Source organism: Ambystoma mexicanum, chromosome 5p (assembly GCF_040938575.1).
Source record: "Ambystoma mexicanum isolate Mex_15411 chromosome 5p, UKY_AmexF1_1, whole genome shotgun sequence".
Lineage (NCBI taxonomy): Eukaryota > Metazoa > Chordata > Amphibia > Caudata > Ambystomatidae > Ambystoma > Ambystoma mexicanum.
In genome coordinates, this window is record NC_090930.1 from 760297963 (window position 1) to 760319760 (window position 21798).

General features: G+C 44.1%; 1 protein-coding gene across 2 annotated transcripts in view; it reads left to right on the top strand.

The window, feature by feature from the left end:
- PDCD6IP (programmed cell death 6 interacting protein) overlaps window positions 1-21798 on the top strand; it is a 1152781-nt gene that overhangs the window by 203467 nt on the left and 927516 nt on the right. For both annotated transcript variants that reach the window (XM_069613187.1, XM_069613188.1), the window contains exon 6: window positions 9899-9999. In XM_069613187.1, the coding sequence (XP_069469288.1) occupies window positions 9899-9999 (101 nt within the window). The remainder of the gene's footprint in view (window positions 1-9898; window positions 10000-21798) is intronic.

Here is a 21798-nt window from a genome sequence, read left to right on the forward strand (position 1 = left end):
CAACCAATCAGACACACTCTCTGGTACAGTCACACATGTAGAAAAGCGAGTACATTGGCAGGTGTGGCAAACCAGAAGAAGGACTCTAACCAAAGGACATGTTTGCATATAGTTTATTATTTAACTTAAAGGAAAACTCCTCCCTGACCCTACTACTTAAAGAGAGTTCACTTCCTAGAACAAAACTGAACTAAGGTGCTCGTCTATAGTCCAAATCAAAAATTGGTCCTCAGTCCAAACTGTGATGAAGTGAAGGAATTAGTCCCTTCTCCCCAATGGGGGAGAGCCCCTTTTTGTGAGGCGAGTGAGGTGAGCCTGCTCCGCAATACCCTCCCTAGGGGTAGAGGCAAGTGGGATCTTACCGGGAGAGACTACCCATTTGGGGACAAGGACTCCTGTTCCCGTGAGGAACTCTCTCAGGCTGAACATACCATGGCCTACATAGGATGTTTTAAAGCACAAGAAAATATAACCCATCAAGACTGGGACGAGTAAACTCCTAAGGGATATCGGTGTCTTGTGAGAACAGGTAGTTTACCTTTAAATCAAGAGATCAATTTTACTGGGACGAGTTTGTTAAATAGCGTGCATCCAATGAGGGATGAGCGAGACACAGGAGGCGGGCAAGAGAATCGCAGACACGGGCGGTGGGGAAACCCCAAGCCGCACAACACTGAACGAAAACCAAGAAACCTGCGACTTTCAAACTCTCATGCAGATGCTATTCAGGATGCCAAGGTTATGGCAAACCTTAGGTCCAGGAAACCTACAGGGCGTGAGCCCAAACTCAGGTGAAGGTGGTGGTGAGATCGCAGAGAATGCTGTGGTGGACAGTTGGTCAGGCAAACATCGTAGAGACCGCAGGGTGCCCGTGAATGCAGCCGGACACTGGGACACCACGAAAAGGAGGGAGACTAAGGATATGAACGCCGGGGAGAAGATTGCATCCACGATACCGCATGACGGTGAGAAACTCCAACTCTCTGACAAGAACGAGGGTAACTGGGAGAATGGGAAGTTTCAAGAGTTGACATAGCGGGCAGCAAACTCGTCACAGTAGAAGATATGAGAATAAGTTGGCTTTTAAACCAAATGACTATACAGATTGGTAATCAAGAGGAAAGCCCTTATATATACTTATGACAGAAGAAGAAATGAAACAGTTAACTTGTAAAGGAATAGATATTGCAGGTGGCAAGCTAAGAGAAAAGTCAGAGCAAGAATTGGGCAACAAGAGAACCAGTGTGCAAAATGATCCCGGAAAGGGAGAAAAACAAAAGGCTATTCTGAACAAAAGCAATCTAGTGAAAAATAAGGCAGGCGGGGCGGTGACCCTGTAAGGATGCATCTTCTAACCCAGTGACTCGTGTAAAATTTTAACTGTTTATAGAGTAACAGTGGAAGCCCATAAAGTATATTCCATCAAAAGAATCCAAGCAGGTCTATGACCAAAATCATAAATCAGCTAAGAGACACAAAAGGGATTTGAATAGAAGTACAACATCCTAATTGGGGGGGAATTAAAGAAATGAATCCATTAAATCCCAAAAGACTATTTATTGATTGTGTATTAAAGACTGGTACGAACAGTACCCTCAGGAGAAGGGGTTCATTCTCCAGATTTAAGTTGGTTCTCTTAGTGGAAGGGTCAGTTTGGGTAGTTTTGGACAGGGGACTTGTTGCTTTGGACATTCACGACTGACAGATGATCACCTTTTTTTTTATTTTAGGCAGGCACCATCCCTAATCATACGGAAAGTTAGGCCTTGTATCTTTATTTTAATAAAGAAGTGTACATCATGTCTTCTAAGAGTCTGTCGTCCTTCTGACTCACTACAAAACCTAGCCACCAAAGTGGCCCTACCACTTAAAAAAAAATATAAAAGAAAATGGCTGGTTCTCCACCAAAGTTGTCTCTGGTTGTACCAGGAATCCCTCCTGGGTCTGTATATTTTTTTTTTTTTTAAAACCTGTTTTTATTAAGTTTCTATTGGCACAGTGTTATACCTTACAAGGTTCAAACTTCATTCAAAGAAAACAAAGAAATCCCCCCCCGCCACCCCAACCTGCATAACTCAGTCTGTGTATGTTTTATGTTGGAGATCTTTTCCTCCTTCACGTGAATAAGTTCAATAGTCTTATATTGTGTGGGCACCATTGTTCTTTATATTCTTTTTGAAGGAATTCCAATACACTTCCCCAGTCCTCTCAGAATTTCCCATGATCTCCTTGGATGTTATTCGTTACTAGTTCTAGAGCCAGGTGTGACCAGACCCTTCGTGTCAATCAACGACCAGTGGTGGGGATTCGTGTTTCCAGTTCCTTGCAATTTCCAACCATGCACCTATTAGGAGGCCCATAAACTTTCTTTTCTGCGGGGTAGTTAGCGTTTTGTCTTTTGGATCCCAAAAGCCCCCTAGCCATATTTCATCTCCCAGGTGTTCTGTTCCCTGGAACATTCCCCTCATTTGATTCTTTATCTCTCCCCAGTATGGTCTTATCCTCGGGCAGTCCCACCAGATATGTTTCCAATCTCCCAGCCTGCCACACTTTCTCCAACAGATATTCGGGGAGGTAGCATACATTTTGTTCAGTTTCTCCGGTGTATAGTGCCATTGCACCATCATCTTCACCCACATTTCTCTCGTTTGAATGGCTCTTGTCTGTTTTGGCATCAAGCCCCACAAGTATTCCCACCTTTCTTTGGAGAATGCGTAGCCCAGGGTTTTCTCCCATTTCTTCATGTAAAGCCATGTGGTAGGTTCCTTCTGTGCATTAATAAATTTGTAAGTGTTGGAAACAAATTTTCAGGATCCAGAGTGCGTCATGATGTAGTTCTCAAAGGTGGTCAGGTCCCTGGTCAATGCTTCCTTTATTCGGTGAGTGTTCAGCCAATGATGTATCTGATCATATTTATATCTGTCTTTTGGTGTCAGATTCAAGAGTTTTGCAATCCTCGAAGGATCTGATCTGTTGATCCTGTTGCATATCTCCCACCATCTTGCACCCCCCTTCCTCCCACTTGCGAAAAATTCCCCTGTCCATTCCCGGGGGGAATTCGGGGTTTCCGAATATTGGCATGAACGGGGCGGGATCCTTGGTCAAGGTTTCGTTTGTCGTGGCGGCGTCCCATAATCCCAGTGCTGTTTTCATTATTTCGCTAATGTGGGTGTTTACATGTCAGAATCTTTTATTGATCCATAGCATGTGCCTGGGGGATGTTGTCGCTACCGCCCGATCCTGCCTCTCCCAGATTTTCTCCCCCTGTTCTGATATCCAATCCCTCATGACCCACAGCTGGGCCGCTTCGTAGTATTTTTTGAAGTGTGGCATGGCACACCCCCCCCCCCCTCCTTCCTATGAGCTGTCAATACCGCATCCGAAATTCTTGAGGTCTTGTTCTGCCAGACATATTTGGAAGTTGCTTTCCTAAGTGCTTTAAAGAAGGCCTGTGGGGTTTTATCGGGAGGGCCTGAAACATATACATTAGTTTGGGGAGGATTGTCATTTTCACTGCCATGATTCTCCCCCACCAGGAAATCGCTAACGGGTTCCATTTTAGCAGGTCATTTTTAACTTTTTCTAGGATTTGCGGGTAATTGTAGGAATACAATTTGTCTATGTGGTCTGTGAGGGTGGTTCCTAGATATCTGACGCCCGAGGTGGCGATTTTCAGTTGACAGTCTGTGGCCACTGAGTCGGTTATTTATTTTTTTTTTTCTTCTCAATTCCCCGCCAGAATCAACACCTCTGATTTTTGCCTGTTTATTTTCAGCCCTGAAATCTCTCCAAATCGTTCTATGGTTTCCATTAAGTGTGGGGCGGACTTCTCTGGGTCTCCTAGGGCCACCAACATATCGTCCGCATAGGCCACCGCTTTGTGGGTTATTCCCTCCACCCCCGCCAAATCCCTAATTTCTGCCAAGAGAGGTTCCAACTGGGTCTGTATTCAATGGTTAGAATTAACAGTTCTTCTAAAGAAAACCATTCTTCCCAGGCTACAAATAGTTCCTTAGTTTCCCAAAGTTCATACAAAACGTCTCAAGTTCCTGGAAATACAAAATGCCCACATTTCTTTAGGCAGAGGAATATGTCCCTGATCCCATTCCACCAACTTGGTCATCTGCACACTTGGACCAACATTCGTGTCCCTCTGTACTCCCATGATATCTGCTTTGCACTCGGTCTATTGTCCTCCTTTTGCTCTTTTGGGGTCCCCTGACCTATTGTCTCGGGTAGTTCCTTAAGGTTCTATGGCCTCTTTCTCCTTCTATCTTTTAGTTTTTTTGGGTTCCTCTGACTTTTCTCGAAGCTTATGCAGCTTGGGTTTCTCTAGCTCTCATACACCTTCTCCTTGCGTTGTGTGCTCATCGCTCTGGTCCATGTGACCCTCGGATGGGGCTAGGGCATCCTCTTATCTCCTCCCTACTAGTTTTCTTATGGTCTCTCCCCCTTTTCTCTTTCTTGTTGGCACTCGGCCCTCCCTTTGTTCCTGGATTCTGTGACTGTTTGCCGGCTCCAGCCCGCCACGTCATGTGTTTTGTCGTGCATCCATGTTGGGTTTGCTTCGCGCGGCCCCTGCCTTTCAAGGTCTGTGCTGCACCTGGATCCGCTGGTCTGTGTGGCTCTGCCCCTTGCTGATGTATGAGGGGTCAATGTGAGCTGTAGGGTTGTAACTGTTAGGGAGAATTCTCATAAATGTGCTAATTGCCTTCACCTTAGAGACCCCCAGGAACTTTGCTGGATTTTGAGGACTCGATTTTTTTTTTTTTTTTTAACCTGCAAATTTAAGCCTTTTTTCCCACTCTTTCATGTATTTTGATGTGTGTTTTACTCTTATGTTCTTTGGTTAGGGAGTTTTAAAATAACTCCATAGGCATCTTTTCATGTGTTACACAGCACCCTCAGTGCAGTGACACAGGGGTGTCTTTTTAGACTTCCAAAAGGATTAAATGCCTTATCTGGGATAAACTACTGTTTCCCAGAGAATGTAAGGTTACATTGAGTTTACTTGTCTTTTTAAATTACTAGACCCGGCACACACTATCTTCCTATAGAGTGCTGGAGGGGTTACCTAGTATCCCCTGTGTTTAGAAACTCATGTAGCAGTCAAATGCTTCCCTTTCCTATCAAAATGGCTGGTGGCAGTGGTTTTACAACAAACTACCATGATTTTTCCTGACTGCAAACACCGGTAGCTAAAAATTGCGGGAGACATGTTTTTCAAGATGGAGCCTTAAACCCCTTTGTTTAAACAGGTCCCGGTCTTCTTTTTTAGCCGTTTCTTTTCGGAAAGGTCCTTCTAGAGTTTGTCTCTACGTGCCAAACTAGGTTTGGTCTCTTTGTTTGTTTTCCTTTGACGGGCTTCAGGACTGAAGACTGCCTCTGGCGCCTTAGTGTCTGGTGTGGACAGGATGTGAGGGAGGTGCCTGAAACCCCTTTGCTTAGTCTCCTAGGAGACCCAAGTGCACTCTGGTGTGATTGGCTGGCTGACTGTCCGGCAAGGACAGCCACCCTGCTGGGTGAGTAACAGCTAGGCTGGAATGAATGGGAGAGAACTGAATAAAAGGCGAGTCTCTTGGACTGGGAAGCAGAGTTGACCACTGGAACGAAAGCACCGAAGATGAGCTGGAAGAGGATGACTGCCACAACTCCTGGACCGTTGGTTTGGCCGGTGAAGCCCTGCTGCAGGTCCGAATTGCCAAGTTCATCTTGACAGAGAAGCCCCTTCAATGACGATTTCTTTTGAGTTGGTTGGACCAATCAACTCGTAAGCCACATGGATACCATTCCCGGAGCTGGTTAGGTTTAACCAGGGGGGAAGGACACCAGCTTGTGTGCTTGATGACAGCTACTCGAACCGAAGATCTTCCATATGCCAGCTTGTTTGACCCGTCCCCGTGCAGTGCAGGAGTCCCCCCTCTTGTCCCCACGACTGAGGCCAAGGAACAGTGAGATCTGCAGGAACTGCCAGGAACCAACGTCTTCAGCTGCATCTTTTTGTCATATTATGGTACTGTGATAACCCGATTGAGAGAACCTAACTCACGTGTGAAAGTTCGTGCAACTTTCCCAACTTGCAGGCCTAATCGGCTTCTGACCCAACATATGATTCTTTTTCGTACAAGCTACTTCTGAGAACTTTGGCAAAGACCTTACCGTTCACTAAAAGAACTGCTCTTTCCTATCCAAGACACTAGCACATTGACTTGGCCTACGCCCATTGAACTGAATCGAGTCCTCAAGTGAACTAAAACTATTTGCACTGCCTAAGAAAGTATTTGTGATCTATTTTATTAACTTGTGCCTTTTTACTCCTATTTAAAGTGACTGAAATGCCATTTTGCTTCTATTTCAGGGGAGCATAATTTACTCAAACGTATTGGTTTGGTATTGAAGTATTTCTGTATGATATGAAGTTGCCTCTTTCTAGAGAAGGTTTTATAAATGACTGTGTAATAAATTAATAAGTGTTTTACCAAGAAACCTTGAGTGTAAGTGTTTACTTGAACCACTGTGATTGTAAGACCTCTGTGTAACCTCTTACTGCTCACATTCCCTCTTGAGATAAGCTTTGCTGCTCAGCTCACTACCAAAAACTGTGTAGTACAGACTTATACCAAAGGTTGGTTTTGCTTACACCTGTAGTCCTAATTGTATGTGGTGGTCCCAGAGGATACTGCATGAAATTCTGCCTAACAGTAACATAGAGATGCACAGTGACATGTATTCAAATAGCACTTATACTCAAGGTTTCATGATTCAATAATTATTAATTTAATAGTTTTAAAATAAGCCTTCTTTAGAAGGGAGCAATTGGCTATAATAAAACATACACTTCAAAATACACTTGTTCAGTTATGTCAGTAGATGCCCTTTTAGGATGGCACCCAGATATTCCTACATCCTTAGGTGACTTCAATAGTTGGGACACTGTGGACATTAATATGTCACTGTTCACACTTAAATGGTAATGCTGAAGTTGTGGCAAAAAGGAAAAGGTTAGTGAAGGAAACATGGTTAACAAGTTTCTCAAACAGGTAAGCAATTTTGAATCCCCCAATGCAATTTAGATTAATCTTTTCGCAGCTACATAAGTAAGGTATGTATGACTTTTTGGAGGGACAGTTAACAAAGTCGGAGAGTAAGATTATTTCAGCGAGCCAAGACAGCCAATGTCAATTGAGCAAAGTCTAGGGGAGCTGAGGCACTTCTTGAAGATAGGTAAAAGTCTTGCACAATGTTAGTTTTGTTGTAAAAAGAAATCCCTGTTGGGCCAAAAGCTGGGTGGCTCAAGTGAGAGCAAGCTACACACAAGAGGTAAGTACCCCTTAGTTCACAGTACCTTGTGTCTGAAGAAATGGTTCCAGCAGGCTTCTGTTCCTGTTGTCCTGCTGTTCCTGGACCTCATTCGCGGGGACAACAGGGAGGACGTCTGGGGACTCTTGCACTATGATTCGAAGGTTGGTTGCAGCAATGGGCTCATTTCAGATGAGCAGCACTTTGCAGTTTCAGCTACTCGCAAAAAGCACCACCGCGGTTCTTGGACACGTTGTCGACTTTTCTTGCTTCTGGGGTCCAGCACTCAGAGGTGGCTCAGGCTTGGTCAGACCTGCTTCGAGGGTGTCCGGAGGATCTTCCTGGAGCTCGGGTCCAGCTTAAAGGCGACGCACTCTATTCTGGTGTTGCTGTCCCCTGGCACTTGGTTCCTGCAGCAGCAATGGAAGTACATCCAGCAGAGAGAGGGGGGGGGGGGGGTTTAGTTGAGTTCGTCTTGGGGTCGATTGGTCCCACCAACCCAAGGGGAGAAGTCGTCCTTTCCGGGCTTCTCTAGTTGATGTCAAAATTGGAGCTTCAGTACTGCAGCAGGGCTTCACCGGGCAAACCAGTGGTCCAGGAGGTACAGCAAGCGTCTCTTCCAGATTTGTCTTCAGTTCCTTCGTCCAGTGGTGGTCTCTGCCTTCCTTGCAATAGACCTCGCCTTTTATGGAAGTCATTCCCATTCATTTGCAGCCTAGCTGTCACTCACACAGCAGGCTGGCTGTCCTACCGGCCAATCACCTTTTGGGTGCATTCCTGTAACCAAGGAGACTAAGCACGGCGAGTTTCGGGCACCTCCCTTGCTTCCTGCCCTGCTAGACATGCTGGAGCCAGAGGTGGGTTTCAGCACTGAAGCCCAGCAAAGACGAAACAAACCAAGGGACCAAACCTGGTTTGGCACGCAGAGTAGATCTCAAGAAGGACCTTTACAACAAGAAATGGCGAAAAAAGAAGACCGGGGCTATTTTGACAAAATGGGAACCCATGGGTGCAATACTGCAGCTGAGGGTTCAGCCTGCGGTAAAAACACACAATGGTAGGAAAAAGTAAACCACTGCCACCAGCCATTAATTGTAGAAAGGGTAACATAAAAATGTTACATGAGATAATAGACAAAGGGGATACTAAGCAACCCCTCCAGTACCCTATTGTAAGATAGTGGGTACTGAGTCTACAAATGCAAACAGTAATTTATCCAAGAGAAGGTATTTAAACCTTAGCAGAAATCCAAAGGATTTCTAGTGACACTGCACTGAATGTGCTGTGTCACAATGTATAAAGATGCATGGAGTTTGTCCGACTCCAAAACCAAAAGAAACACACGGTTCAAATTAAGTAAAAATACACGAGTGGGAAAAAGTCTCTCTCTCCAGGATAAAAATTAAGTCCTAATGTCTAGCAAAAAGAGCTGGGGGTCTCTAAGGTAGGAGAGAATTGGCATATTCTGTGAATTTTCCCCAACGCCTAGCTTCAAAGGGCAGGACTTCCCACCATTGGAGATGGGACGAATTCTCCAGATTCATCACACAGGATTATGTTATTATGGCTCTCCCTCGTGGTCCAAGTAAACCTAGAAAGGCTACAAAAAGGTTTGTAGACCTTTTGAAAATCCAATAATACCGAAAAGGCCACCATTCATGGGTGTGTGCCTATTAAAGCGATAGAAGGCATCAGGCATCGTATAGGCCAATGTAAATTGCACTGCTGCCACCAGCCTACTCCAGTATGTTTCTGGTTGACAGCAATCCGTGGTAGTCATGTCGTGGTCTAAGTTCTCCACATCCAAAATGAGCTGCGGCGACAGGAAAAATGACACAAATCCAAGAAAGCCAGCAAAATGTTTTGGGGTTTTGGATAAGGGAAACCCAAAGATGATTTGTGGTCTGACTTTCTTGTGCTGCACTCATCCAAGAATGCTCCCTTTGACTGACAGGTTCTTACTGCTATTTAACACCAGCTTTTTGGCATAATTGCTTTTCACTGTTTATCGGCACATGTCTGCAAACCAACATGACTCTCTGCCTTTACAAACTTCACCATCTATTTCCTCTCTGGATTTTTCCCTAGCTTCTCTCACCTCTGTTAACCATAACTCCATGGTTTTAAAAGGGAGCACCTCTGTTTTTGTCAGTCAGGGAGTGGATGAACACTGAAATAACATGTCCAGTTTCTTGGAACTGATCGCTTCAAAAGGCCTTTGACCACAATTGATGAAATGTTAAAAGTTCGACTAAAACCTGATAATCTTTCATATTGGTTTACAAGCTAGACTTACTACCTCCTGGGGTTCTTTGGTAGATTCTGTTGATTCTACATTTTAGACCCAATCATGAAACAAATGCTACATGGAATATTTTACTTCAGTTCCCTCTTTCTTGAAAATCCCTCATTAAAATTGAGCCAAGTATGGGTTGATTTTAAGGGTGGTGGGAATGTGGGGGCGTTTCCCTGATGGGGCCACTCCTAATATTTGATTTCACCTGTTGTACATAAGGTTATTAGGAAGCTAAATCCTTTCCGAATGTGCAAATGGCCTATGTTTGGCATGATTTGATTGATTATCTTGGTTTTGTTGCAGATAAAATGAAAGATGCGATTATAGCAAAGTTGGCTAATCAAGCAGCAGATTATTATGGCGATGCATTCAAACAATGTCAGTATAAGGATACGTTACCAAAGGTAAGTGCTGTTGCTTAGCATATTTAATAATGCATAGATGTAGCATTTAAAGGAGGGTTACATTTCATCTGTTGGCACAGCTGCAATGGTTGTTTGAAATGTTAATTTGTGAGTGTATTTGTGAGTGTGGTAGGAGCAATAAAAGGTAAACTACCATTAGAGGGAGAAAAGATAGTATTTTAAAATATGTGCAAGATAAAATAGGGCTCCAACCAAAATCCATAGTACAAAAGAGGCGCTAGGAACAGCATTCACATTTCTGGTGCTGTGTTTATATTGACCATTTGAATGTGGGCGAACAAGTACAAAGTGGTTGAGTGGGAGAATAGCAACAGAAGGATGGGAAATCACAGATGGTTAGATCACTTATATTATATCCATAGTGTTTTGCAGTTATTTACTTGCAGAAACGGGTTAAAGGATCTTGTGGTTGGATGATGCTACTGTATGTGGTAGTATTCTTCATGTTTGAGGGTTTTTGCTCTGGTGGTAATGATCAAGGAGGGTAAGTAACTTAGGGGTAGTGTAGCACTGACATTTAACAGTTTAACAGGGCTTGCAATGAGTGTTGAGGCGGGGTTAGCTAGGTGGGGAGAGGCTGTCTGTAGATGGATGGATTTAAAAACAGCCGAAAGAATTTGGAATGGGATCAGTGCTGCGTAGGTATTGACCCCACACACAGCCTGAGTGTTGCTTTGAGGTTAATGAAGTTATAGGAAGTTATGGGTAGCTAAGTTTAGTATTTTGTTCAGGGGTAAAGCAATTGTGTGCAAGTTCCATGATGTAACTGTTGTACAGTGTGTGGAGGGCAGGATTTTGGGGCCAATGTTTTTATGGAATGATAGGTTAGGTGGGGATGAATTTGATGAACTGGTGGTGCTTCAGGTCACTAGAAAAATGAGTTCTGAGGTTGCCATTGGGGAGACGAGTGAGGCTATTGGGGGAGGCGTATATAGAAGAGATGGGAGTCATTGTTAACTTGTCTGGTGTTCATCTTTGTTTTTGAGGAGTTGAACATCAAGGAGCATTGTCCCCTGTTGTCATTCAGTAATGGATTGCCAAAAGGCATTTTTAGACGCGAGAAGGAGGTTTTGTGTGGAACGAGAAGATGTGTCCCTCTGTCCCCCTCAGTTGCTTGTAGATCCCTTGCTGCAAATTGCCCACCCCTGTCAGCTCCCCGCTCCCCTTTTCTCTGCTTCCCTTACTGTGGTGTTCCCCCTAGAATTTGTGTGTGTGTGCGCTCTATGGTCTGCAGTGTCAAAGCAGACCCAAGACCCCCAGTAGGATGAGGATGTAAGGTAGTTTAGAGTGGTGAGTGGTTATTAGAAAACTGGCAGGGTGCTGTTTCAGTATAGTGCCTAATGTGGAGGCTTGTCCGGATGGGGGTTGTGTCTCTAAATTGTACATTATATTGCTTTAAAGTAACCATGTTAAATCTGATTTCCAGAAGTGGTGCTGGCATATAAAATTAAATGTATGTTATTGTACCAGGGATGCCTCCTTTCTTTTTTCTTTCTTCTTTATTCTCTGATTCTTCCTTTAATTAACATAACTGGCTCTTGGTTTACGTGAAATTTCTGTTTGTAATATATAGCCATGCCAATTGGTGATCTGCCACTACAATCTAAAGTGATCAGAAACATTCAAAGATAACCAAATGCAATTTCTTAGCCACACCAAATCGCTCCAATTTCAAGGAAAAAAGCAGGAATCTTGCATTTCTTTGGTCTATATTGCATTTATTTTAACAGTTCAGTACTAGCTCATTGTGTGAGGTTAGAACTGAAGATATGGGGGGGGACACTAACACAAAATGTCACAATATAGGATTATACTGTTAAACAGTATCCTAGTACTCCCACAGTAACTCGTACTGAAGAGGTGGTCCTTAGACCTCTTAAACGGAAGATGCAAGGCCTAAGGCTCCCAAATCCTCTGTAAGAAATGATAATCTGCTTCTTTAATCTAAGACTCTGAAAGTGCATTATCTGTTTTTATTTGGTGGTTCTTGGGATTTATAGTCCAAGCATTTCATGGTTATCTTGGCTCTGCAAAATGTTTGAAGATCTTATTGCTTTCATACATCGGGATACGTTAGTGTGGTGTTTAGAAATGTATTAGCATTGAGTGTGTTTGAATAGACTATAAAGGGCTTGTTGTAGATTATTTTCTTGATTCTGCTAATTGTGAGATTTACAACATTCGATGTAGGGGCTCGGTCTTCTTGGATGTACCTGGCAAAGATATCCATTATAAGTAGCTTTAAAGCTGCAAACTGCTACTTTGCTCAGCCCAGTAGATTTACTTGGACAATAGAACATGTTGTTTCGCCCCCGCCTCCAGCATATTATGAGCTTTCATCTAATTTCTTTTCAAGGTCATGATCACTCGGCTGCTGGAGTATTCAATAACTTTCAATAAATCAATCTTTAAAAGCTCTGGCTACTTCTTACTCTTAATGCCAGTAAACATTGTAAATGCTTTCTAGAGCCCACAATGAAGCCTATTTAAAAATGATTCAATGTAGGGTAATGTGTAGGCACATACCTATCATTTGTTTACCAGAAGACAGAAATCAGCCAGCCCTATTTCTTTAACTAATCTGCAATCCAATAGGGTGAATGATAGGCGAGACAAGCTAGGTGAGGGAGGGATTCTGTCCAATAGCTGCTAACTCTTTACTTACGAATGGCTGCTAAAGAAGGGTGAATTGAACAAATGCGCTTGGCCAATGATTAGGAGAGCTACATTTCATCTTTAAATTATCATCCAGTCATGTTCTAAGATTAAGCACTGAACTATCATTCTTTTCAAGGCGGATCTATTATTCTAAATGAATGCTTGGTTCTGACAAATTTCATCTCCCTTTGTGTAAGTGCTGACAAAATAACCTTTGTGATGCTTAGTTCTCACTGGAGGCTACATTTTACCTGGACCCTGGAACAGTGTTTAAAAAACAAACTACCACTGCCTTGTACCAATTCCCTTGCTACAGTTCCTCATATATATATCAACACATGGGGCATAGGTATTTAATCTCAGTACCTGTGGAAGGGCTTGAACACTGTACTGCTTGAAAGAGTTAGCAAATTGATTTACAATTGGTTTCTTGAATGGGTTGTGAAACAATAACTTTGGCTAAGAGAATGCTCATACTGTAGCTTATGACTTGTCCTAGTTACAAACACAAGCCAAATAAACCAAGATGGCCCAGGGCTATGGAATATATAATTGAGGCGTGCTGCCTTCAAGATTTAAGTGAAAACCAATTGGTAAAGTAAAAATAATAGATGGTGTATATATTGGTATTAAAAAATCTTTAATCCCATCATATTTTAAAAAGAAATATGTATATATTCCGCATAGGGCACATATACACAATGTTCACAACACATTTCTACATTAACAAAATAGATATATTTCACATCAACCACCGTCCTGCTAAAACAGTGCACTTTTCCGTTTTGGCACAAGTGGGAACCAAAACCACCAATAATGCATCAAGACGATGTTGACAGTGTGTTTTGGCCATACGAGTAGAATATCAAAACTCTCTCAGTATTGGACTTCCTTGATCAGGGTGGGAAAAAGTTCAGATAACCCAGTTTAGGGATATACTTATGTGATCAATTTCAACTTTTGCATTCTAGTTCAGTCAGTTTTCATGCCCATCTAAAATGAATTAACATGAAATAGATATATTATGATACACCCTCATTATTATATTAATACAGTACATGCATCAAAATTAATGTATGGATGCCATACCTTGATGATATTGTATCACTTTTTGTTAAGCGTTCGGGCAGTACAACCTAAGTGGAAACAGAACATTGTTTTTTGTGAAACTCAACTACCTTTTCATGCTTGCGGACCGAGGTCTACATTCGAAATAAATTAGACGTTAGCTATATTGGTAGCTTTCAGGGTAGGCTCTTCATCCTATTGAAATATTTCTGCCGTCATGATGTAGAAAACAAACTGCTAAAATCACTTAGATTCCACAGTAGGTCACTATTTGATTGCAATGAACACCTTATTTGGGGCATGGGGGTCCTTAACCCGCTTAGAATAGCTGAAATAACATTACCATTTGTTAAGATGAAATTCTAGAATCTGACCTGGTGGACAGATTCTAGGAGCCCATCCTAGTTCTAGTGAACAGGGGGAACTTTAGCCAAAACCCAATCAAGATAGCTGTGGTGATTAGTCAACGCTATTCTCAGCAGAGTGAGAGTGAGTGGGGTCAGGGGTTTGCAATCGCTGGGAAAGATTTCTTTTTCCCTCCATATTTTATGGACCCCCAAACATTTTCCTTTTTTCAACCTGACCTGGCTTTTTACATGGAAGTGAAGCTTCACACCCCTGGACTTTCAAACTATCTGTACTGGGAAACTGTTTGCCCCTTTTGTCTTTTTACCTTTGTACCTTTTTTGGTAACCTTTTAACAGGGCCCATAACATTTCATGTGGTGCAGAGGGGATACGTTTGTATCACCCTAGTCTTTTGAACTTGGGATTTCTGGTTACTTTTATATGTGCCTAAAGACAAGCTGGTAGCCGCAGATACATTTTTACAATTATTCCATTATTTTTATTGTGCACATTCCCATTTACCGCAAATGGCTATTAGATGTGGCTAGTGCCCTAAAATTGCCGTCCCACAAGATTTTTCGCTTGTCCTTTATCCATAATGTTTGGCCTTTTTCTGCCTCCTCACGTCATGAAATTCCATATAAAGTCATGCACTTGCCCAGGAAAGCTGCTGTGTGTGTGTGTGTGTGTGTGTGTGTGTGTGTGTGTGTGTGTGTGTGTGTGTGTGTGTGTGTGTGTGTGTGTGTCCCACAAAGTGGGTAGGACTGTGTGGTGCCAGAGATTCTGGGTGTTTGGCCATGAGTGAGACCCACAGTGGCCCCCAATTGGACCATCTCTGGCTGTTTGAATGGTGCACATCCTTACCATTGGTGGGCTTAGACTTGCTACCAGCCAGGATTGAGGATAAGAGTACTCCTGCAGCCATTTCTTCAGATAACGTTGGAGCCAAGTATCGTGCAGAAGAGCAGCAGCCTGAAGATCTGTGGACGACTCCTGAAGAGGCCTGGCGTCCTTTCCTGCATTTGGACCAGTGAAGCCTTGCTGGACTACCTGATCTGCGAAGGTGCTGAGCGGGGCTTCAACCCTTGAGCTGGTGGAACCAACCATTCTCGAGGATACAGCTGTCCTGAGCTGCCTTAAGTGTTTCTGGACCATCTGGCGGACTGACGAGCTCTCCAGTTGGCGTTCCACGTTAGCCACTGGAACATACTTCAGTGGTTGTCAGGTCGTGCCACAAGTTGCCTTCCTGCCAAATTTCAGCTTCCCATCATCAAGAGATCTTGCTCTGGAAGGTGATATTCAAGCGTGACTGGAAAGAGGCCTGCTGTCGCTCATGTGCACTAGCCGTTGCAGAACTTTCCTTCCTGCCCGGTGTGGTGAATTGTCCTGCAGAGGTCTGCATCGGTGTGTTTTGCATTTCTTCTTAGCAAAGGGTTGCACTCTGCTTTTGAAATCACCTGAAGAATCCTTGCACCTGCAGCTCCTTGGCATCTCCTACTGCATCCAACCAAAGGTCAACTTGTCTCCTAGCAACCTACCTAGTCACTTGGGAAAATCAAAGTCAGGGGGGTAAGTAATTGCAACATATTCACCTCCCCGTTTTCCTTCGAATTAACCTTTAGAATAAACTTTGGTTATTCTTTTCCATTCCATCTCTTTTTGATTGTGCAATCTAAAAGCTGGCATCTGAAAGAAGTTTTTATAAACCTGTAACATGTTGAATATCTTCTAGAACATTTTCACCAGCACGAACTCTTCCTATATCTGTCCCATCTCCAAAGAAGCTTTGTGATATTTGGGCATAAGGCTCCATATATTATTGGGATTGGACTTCTAAAGTTAAGGTATAATTCAATTTGGACAGTAATGTAAATAAATACCATAGTCTATGCCCAAAGCAGACCATGAAATAAGCAGGTGATCTTTTACAACACTCAATAATAAACATATACCACCACCATAGTCCAATAAGGGGTAAGTAAGTGATGCAGTAAGATTTGTATTTTGTTTATTTGTAGTGCGCCCCCTGCCCAGGGGCATCTGGGCGCATGTTTAGATAGGCAGTTACATGTTACAGTAATAGGTACATATTAAATTATATACATATTTACAACATGAATAAGAAAATTGCACGGAAGGGCAAAGCGGCCTTCATATACAATATATACAATGTGCAGCCAGTTTGCAGGTAACAGCTGCATGGATTACAGTGAGGTGGCCAGGGCATCCTGTTTGTGAAGCCACAGTTTGTTTTTATTTTTGAAGGATTGGATGGATGGAACATTTCTAAGAGCATTGGGTAGGGAGTTCCAGAGCTTAGCCGCAAGGACTGGGAAGCCCGAGCCTCTGACTGTCTGAAGCTTGAAACTGCGAATAGTTAGTGTGTGCACCTGTGTAGATCTCGAGGGCATGGGGGGCGGGGGGGTGGTGGTGGATGCTGTATGTTGTGTGAAGCACGTGGACAAGTAGGCAGGTGCTGCATTGTCTGGGCCCTGTGAGTTAGAACAAGTGCTTTGAGGGATATGCGATGTGTGATGGGTAGCCAGTGCAGGTAGCGTCTTGGGAAAGTTGAGAGCTGCCCTAATGGTATTGTTCTGGGCAACCTGAAGTTTATCAAGGTTTCTTTGACTAGTCCCTAAGTAGAGGGCGTTGCAATAGTCAGTTTTGGACATGAGGGTTCTGGTGAGGGTCAAACAGTTGTCTGTTGTCAAGAAGGGACGGCACGCTGTGATAAGTTTACAAGTATACGATGATGCTGAGACTACTGAGTAGGAGATAGAGATATAGATAGATAGATATTGATTCCAAGTGTTTTGGTGACTTTGATAACGTTTCCATCAATAATGAAGGATTTGTATTTGGGGTCAAGTTTTGTGAGTTTGGACTGAGAGCCTAGGATGAGTAACTCTGTTTTCTCATCATTAAGGCAGAGCCCATCGTGTGCCATCCAGGCCTGGATGACGGTGTAGACTGCATAGAGTGCTTTGACATCGGTTACATAGTCGCCAGTGATAAGGATGAGTATCTGGGTGTCATCCGCATAATTGGTGTAGGAGACACCCAGATAGTCAAGTATATCAAAGAGCGGTTTAGTAAACACATTGTAAAGCGTGGGCGATACACAGGCGCCTTGTGGGACTCCGCAGGGGACATGTGCTGGGTCAGCGGCGGCTAAGGGAGAGAAGACCCTCATGGATCTATTTGCCAGGAAAGAGCTGATCCAGGATGTAGCTGCGTCAGAGAAGTGAGCGGCAATCTTAAGGTGATGGCAGAGGATTTGATGATCGACCAAATCGAAGGCTGCTGAAATATCAAGGAGGAGCAGGAGCGCTAGTTTGCCCTCATCGTTCAGGTCCTCGATTTGGGTTTTCAAATCGATCAGGGCTATCTCCGTGCCGTGTCTAGGACAGAAACCGGATTGTCTGAGCCCTAATAAATTGTTAGTAGCAAGATAGTCCTGGATTTGGAGATAAGCTGCTCGATCCAGAATTTTGAGTAGGTAAGGCAACCGTGGTGATGGGCCTGTAGTTGGAAGGATTGCTGGGATCAAGGTTAGATTTTTTAATTAGGGGGGTGACCCACGCATCCTTGAGTTTCAGGTACAGTGCCCGATTTGAATGAGGCATTAATGAAAGAGGTAATGAATGGGGCGAGATCATGTGCAGCTTCCTTTATGACCGGTGCAGGGCATCCGTCACCTTGGCAATTGGAAGGCTTGAGCTTCATGATATTAGTTTTAACTTCCTTAATGGTAATGGGTGAGAATTAAAAGGTTTGAAGGAGTGCTTAGTAGAGGGGGTTTTGTAGGACGGGGGGGGGGTTACCCGCTGCGTCATAGAGATGGCTTTTTTTATATTGATTTTGGCTTGGAGCAAGGCAATTTTGTCAAATATTGCCTTTTGTATATTGGAACACCACTCGGCGTCAGAGGTGCACTTATCAGGTGGGGTGCCTGGAGGCGCTAGTTCCTTGAGGATCTTAAAGAGTTCCTTGGTGTTCGATTGTGCTTGCGTGATCCTTTTGTTGTACACTTTTTTGGCAGCTAGGATAGCTTCTTTGTAGGGGAGGGAGGCTGTTGTAGGGTTATTTCTGTTGACTAGAGAGGGTGAGCTTTTCCAATGGGCCTCAGCTTTTCTTTTTTCTTTACGCAATTCGCGTAAGTGTGGGATGAACCAAGAATTAAGGTGGTTGCGAGGTTTGTTTGCGCAGTTTGAGAGGGGCAATGGTGTTGAGAGCTTTTAACATGGCACGGTTTTAGGTATCTACTAGGACAGTAGGGTCCGAGCAAGTGGAAGAGGCCTTGTTCAGTAAAGGGAGGATAAGTGGGAGTAGTTTGTCTGCCGTAATAGCCTTCTTGTTGCGTGTGTAAGTGGGCGGGGCAAGGTTGGGTTTGTCTGTGGGTGGACTGGAGTTAATGGAGAATATTTTATGATGATCAGACCACGCACATGGAGACACAAAGGTTACATCAAGTGCACAGTTCATGTCTGAGACCCAGTCAAGGGTGCGACCCTTGATATGGGTAGGTTCTCTAATATGTTGGGCGAGGCCGAAGTCATCCAGAACACTGGCTAAGTCACTGGCTTTGGCATCATTCGTGTCCTGGTATCCTAGGTTGAGGTCGCCAAGTACAATGATTTGAGAGTTAGGCTTGGTGCTAGTGGCTAGGATAGATGAGATGTCCTCCACAAATGAAGAAATCGGGCCAGGTGTCCTGTAGATGAGATGCACTGAGGCGGTGTGATTGGGTGAGATTGGCAGTTTAATAGAAAGTAGTTCCGCTTATGGCAGTTGTAGGCTGTTGGCAGTTCTGAGATTAAGCAAACTCTTAAATATGAAGGCTAATCCACCCATGAGCCCCCCCCCGCCCCCTCCCTCCCCCTTGGTTTGATTAGTGTCCCTGTTGCACCTGATGATGGAGTAGTTGTCAGGGATAGCTAGGGTCCGGGCAGGACCAGAAGCCGCATGCAGCCAAGTTTCTGTGATTGCAAGAAAGTCCAGGTTTTCTGGGACCATGAAATCTGCAATATCTAAAGCATGTGCGGGGACAGAGCGTGCATTATTGAGCGCACCTTTGAGTTTGGTGACAATGTTGGAGTTATGAGCGGGGCTGTGGGGGCCGGGTCAATTTTTGGCGCAGACCAGGCAGTAGCGTTATTCTTGTTGGGGTTGGTGATTTTTTTCAATAGTGGGATTGTTCATGCGATAGGACCAGTGGTGACATCTGGATGCTAATCTTTGGTTTCTAACTGATGTGACACATGGTTGACTTGGTAGGTTAGGAGATGTCAATCTGGTCAGGTGAGACGGTGGCGGTTTATTAGCAATGGTATATACCTGAGAGGAGTGAGAACTCAGAGCGGGATTCAGTATGCCCATGTCAGACATAGTGTGGTGACAAAAGGGTGAAGTTATGATATTGTGTTGTAGATTGGAGGCCTGGTGGGTGGTACAGGCGAGAGCCGAGCCTAGCGTTCCTGATGAGAAGAGGGCATGGTTGGTTGGGGGGTCGGTTTGGTGGTGAAATGTTGTAGCCAGATGGCTGACACATTCAGATATGGATTGAGACCTGTCGTGTTGAATGAATGAGGTGGTTTGTGGGGTAGAGTTGTACACATTGCAGGAGAGGTCAGTGCGTAGTGCTGGGCGGTAGTGGGGCAGAGCGGTGACCCAGATATGGCCAGAAGGGTGAGAAGCACATAAGAGGCGAGATGTAGGGTAGGCAGGTGTGCATGCTTTAAGGTACTAGCATATGAGGCTAAGTAGTGTGGGTGTGTACCAAAGGTACAATGCATTTTAGTAGATGAGGTAGGCTATGTACTTCCACAGACTAGCATGGAACATATGCAACAGGCATCGAATGGCAGCCTATAGCGGCACAAAGAATGGGCAGAACGCTTCAAATGACTAGCATGGGAACATATGCAACATACAGGGAATGCAGCAGACCGAGCATAGCAACCTATGGGGGCACCGTGAGTGGGCGGTGCAAGGTACATATGCAGCAGTCATAAAATGGCATCCTGAGAAGGCACAATGAAAGGGCAATGCAATACAAATGACTAGCAATGACCATATGTAGCAGACTTAGAGTGGAAGTCACTAAAATGGAACCAAGTCACAAGGATAATGCCCTAGCTTCAGAAGTGCAAGTTCAATCCCTATAGGCACAAGGCCCCACTCTTCATAAGTCACAATGCTACTCCCCACAATGTATCTGATGCAGGTAAAGTACTTGTGTTGGGTGAAGGTTCAAGAGAAAAAATTAAACTAAGTTAATGGTACGTAAAAATCCCTTATCTTTCAGGTCACACTGCTCAGGTGAGACAACCAACACGCTGTAGAATGGAAGGATGCAACAAGACTTGTTCTCAATGTTCTCCTGTAGAGGACCGGGGGAAACCAATGCTCTAACTCCGATTTTCCTAGAGGAGTGGATTTGTTGACTGGGGGTTGCTGGAGGTTGGATTTCCTGCCTTTGGTTTCAACAAGAGGTGCCCAGGAGCTGTGGTACAAGGATTCTTCTGGTTTGGTCCAGGAGCAGAGTGCAACCCTTGGAGATGGAGGAATGAGAAAGCGCTGTTAAAGAGAATTCTCATTTCTGTGCTAATTCCTTTCAAGCTTATGACCCCCAGCTCTTTTGCTGGACTTTAGGAATTTTAATTTTAACCCTGGAGTGAGTGAGACCTTTTTCTCACACCCTTATGTGTTTTTACCTGATTTGGATTACATGTTTACTTTGTTTTTGGAGTGTGACAAACTCCATAGGCATCTACTTTTTGTATGGTGACACCCAGCACCTTCAGTGCAGTGTCACAGAAAAATACTTTAGATGTCTCATAAGCTTTAAATAACTAAGCATTGCCCGAAGAGCTTCTACACGGCCATGGCAGACGTAGTTACTAGGCCCCGTTTACCACGCACCAAGGTTAACTTTGGTTGTCCACCTGAGAAATCCATAACCATAATTGATATTAATGAGATTGAACAATCGGATAACGAGGAACATACTGTCCCCTCTTGCCCCGTCATGTAGCATTCACCAGATCACAAGCAAGACGGAGCACTGTATTGAAGACAGTCCCTTACTGAAATCAGCCCAAGACACACAGAATCGGTAGAAGATAGGTTGCGATCAGCAGCTACATAGCTACTTGTTACTGCCTTCATTGCTTAGGTTTGCTACTTTATCTAGACACCTTTTTTTTTAATTCTTTTTTTTATTCAGCTACAAATCCCCCGATTCTCACAGGGAGTCTATATTGAGACCACATGGCTTTCAGCAACATAGTCCTGAGGAAAGCACAGAGGATACTATACACTCTAACTGAAACCATGTTAAGATATCCCCGTGCCACACGTTCACAACACAATGTCAAGAATAGACTACTTCTGGGTGTCGGTGGGGAACCTGGGCAAAATACAAGACATGGAGCTGGGCCCCATATCTCTGTCGGACCATGCACCCCTCTGGATGGATCTGTCGACCCCAAGGAAGGAAAAGGGAATTTGGAGATGGACACTCCCACAAGAGATACTATCAGACCCAGTGATGGGAGAATCCATAAGGGAAATAATCGTAGAATTCTTTGATCATAACGACAGGGGGGAGGTCTCCCTGAGCACTGTATGGGAGGCGTGTAAGGCAGTAATCAGGGGCCATTTAATAGCCCTCAAAGCAACGAGGGATAAACAAACACGGCAG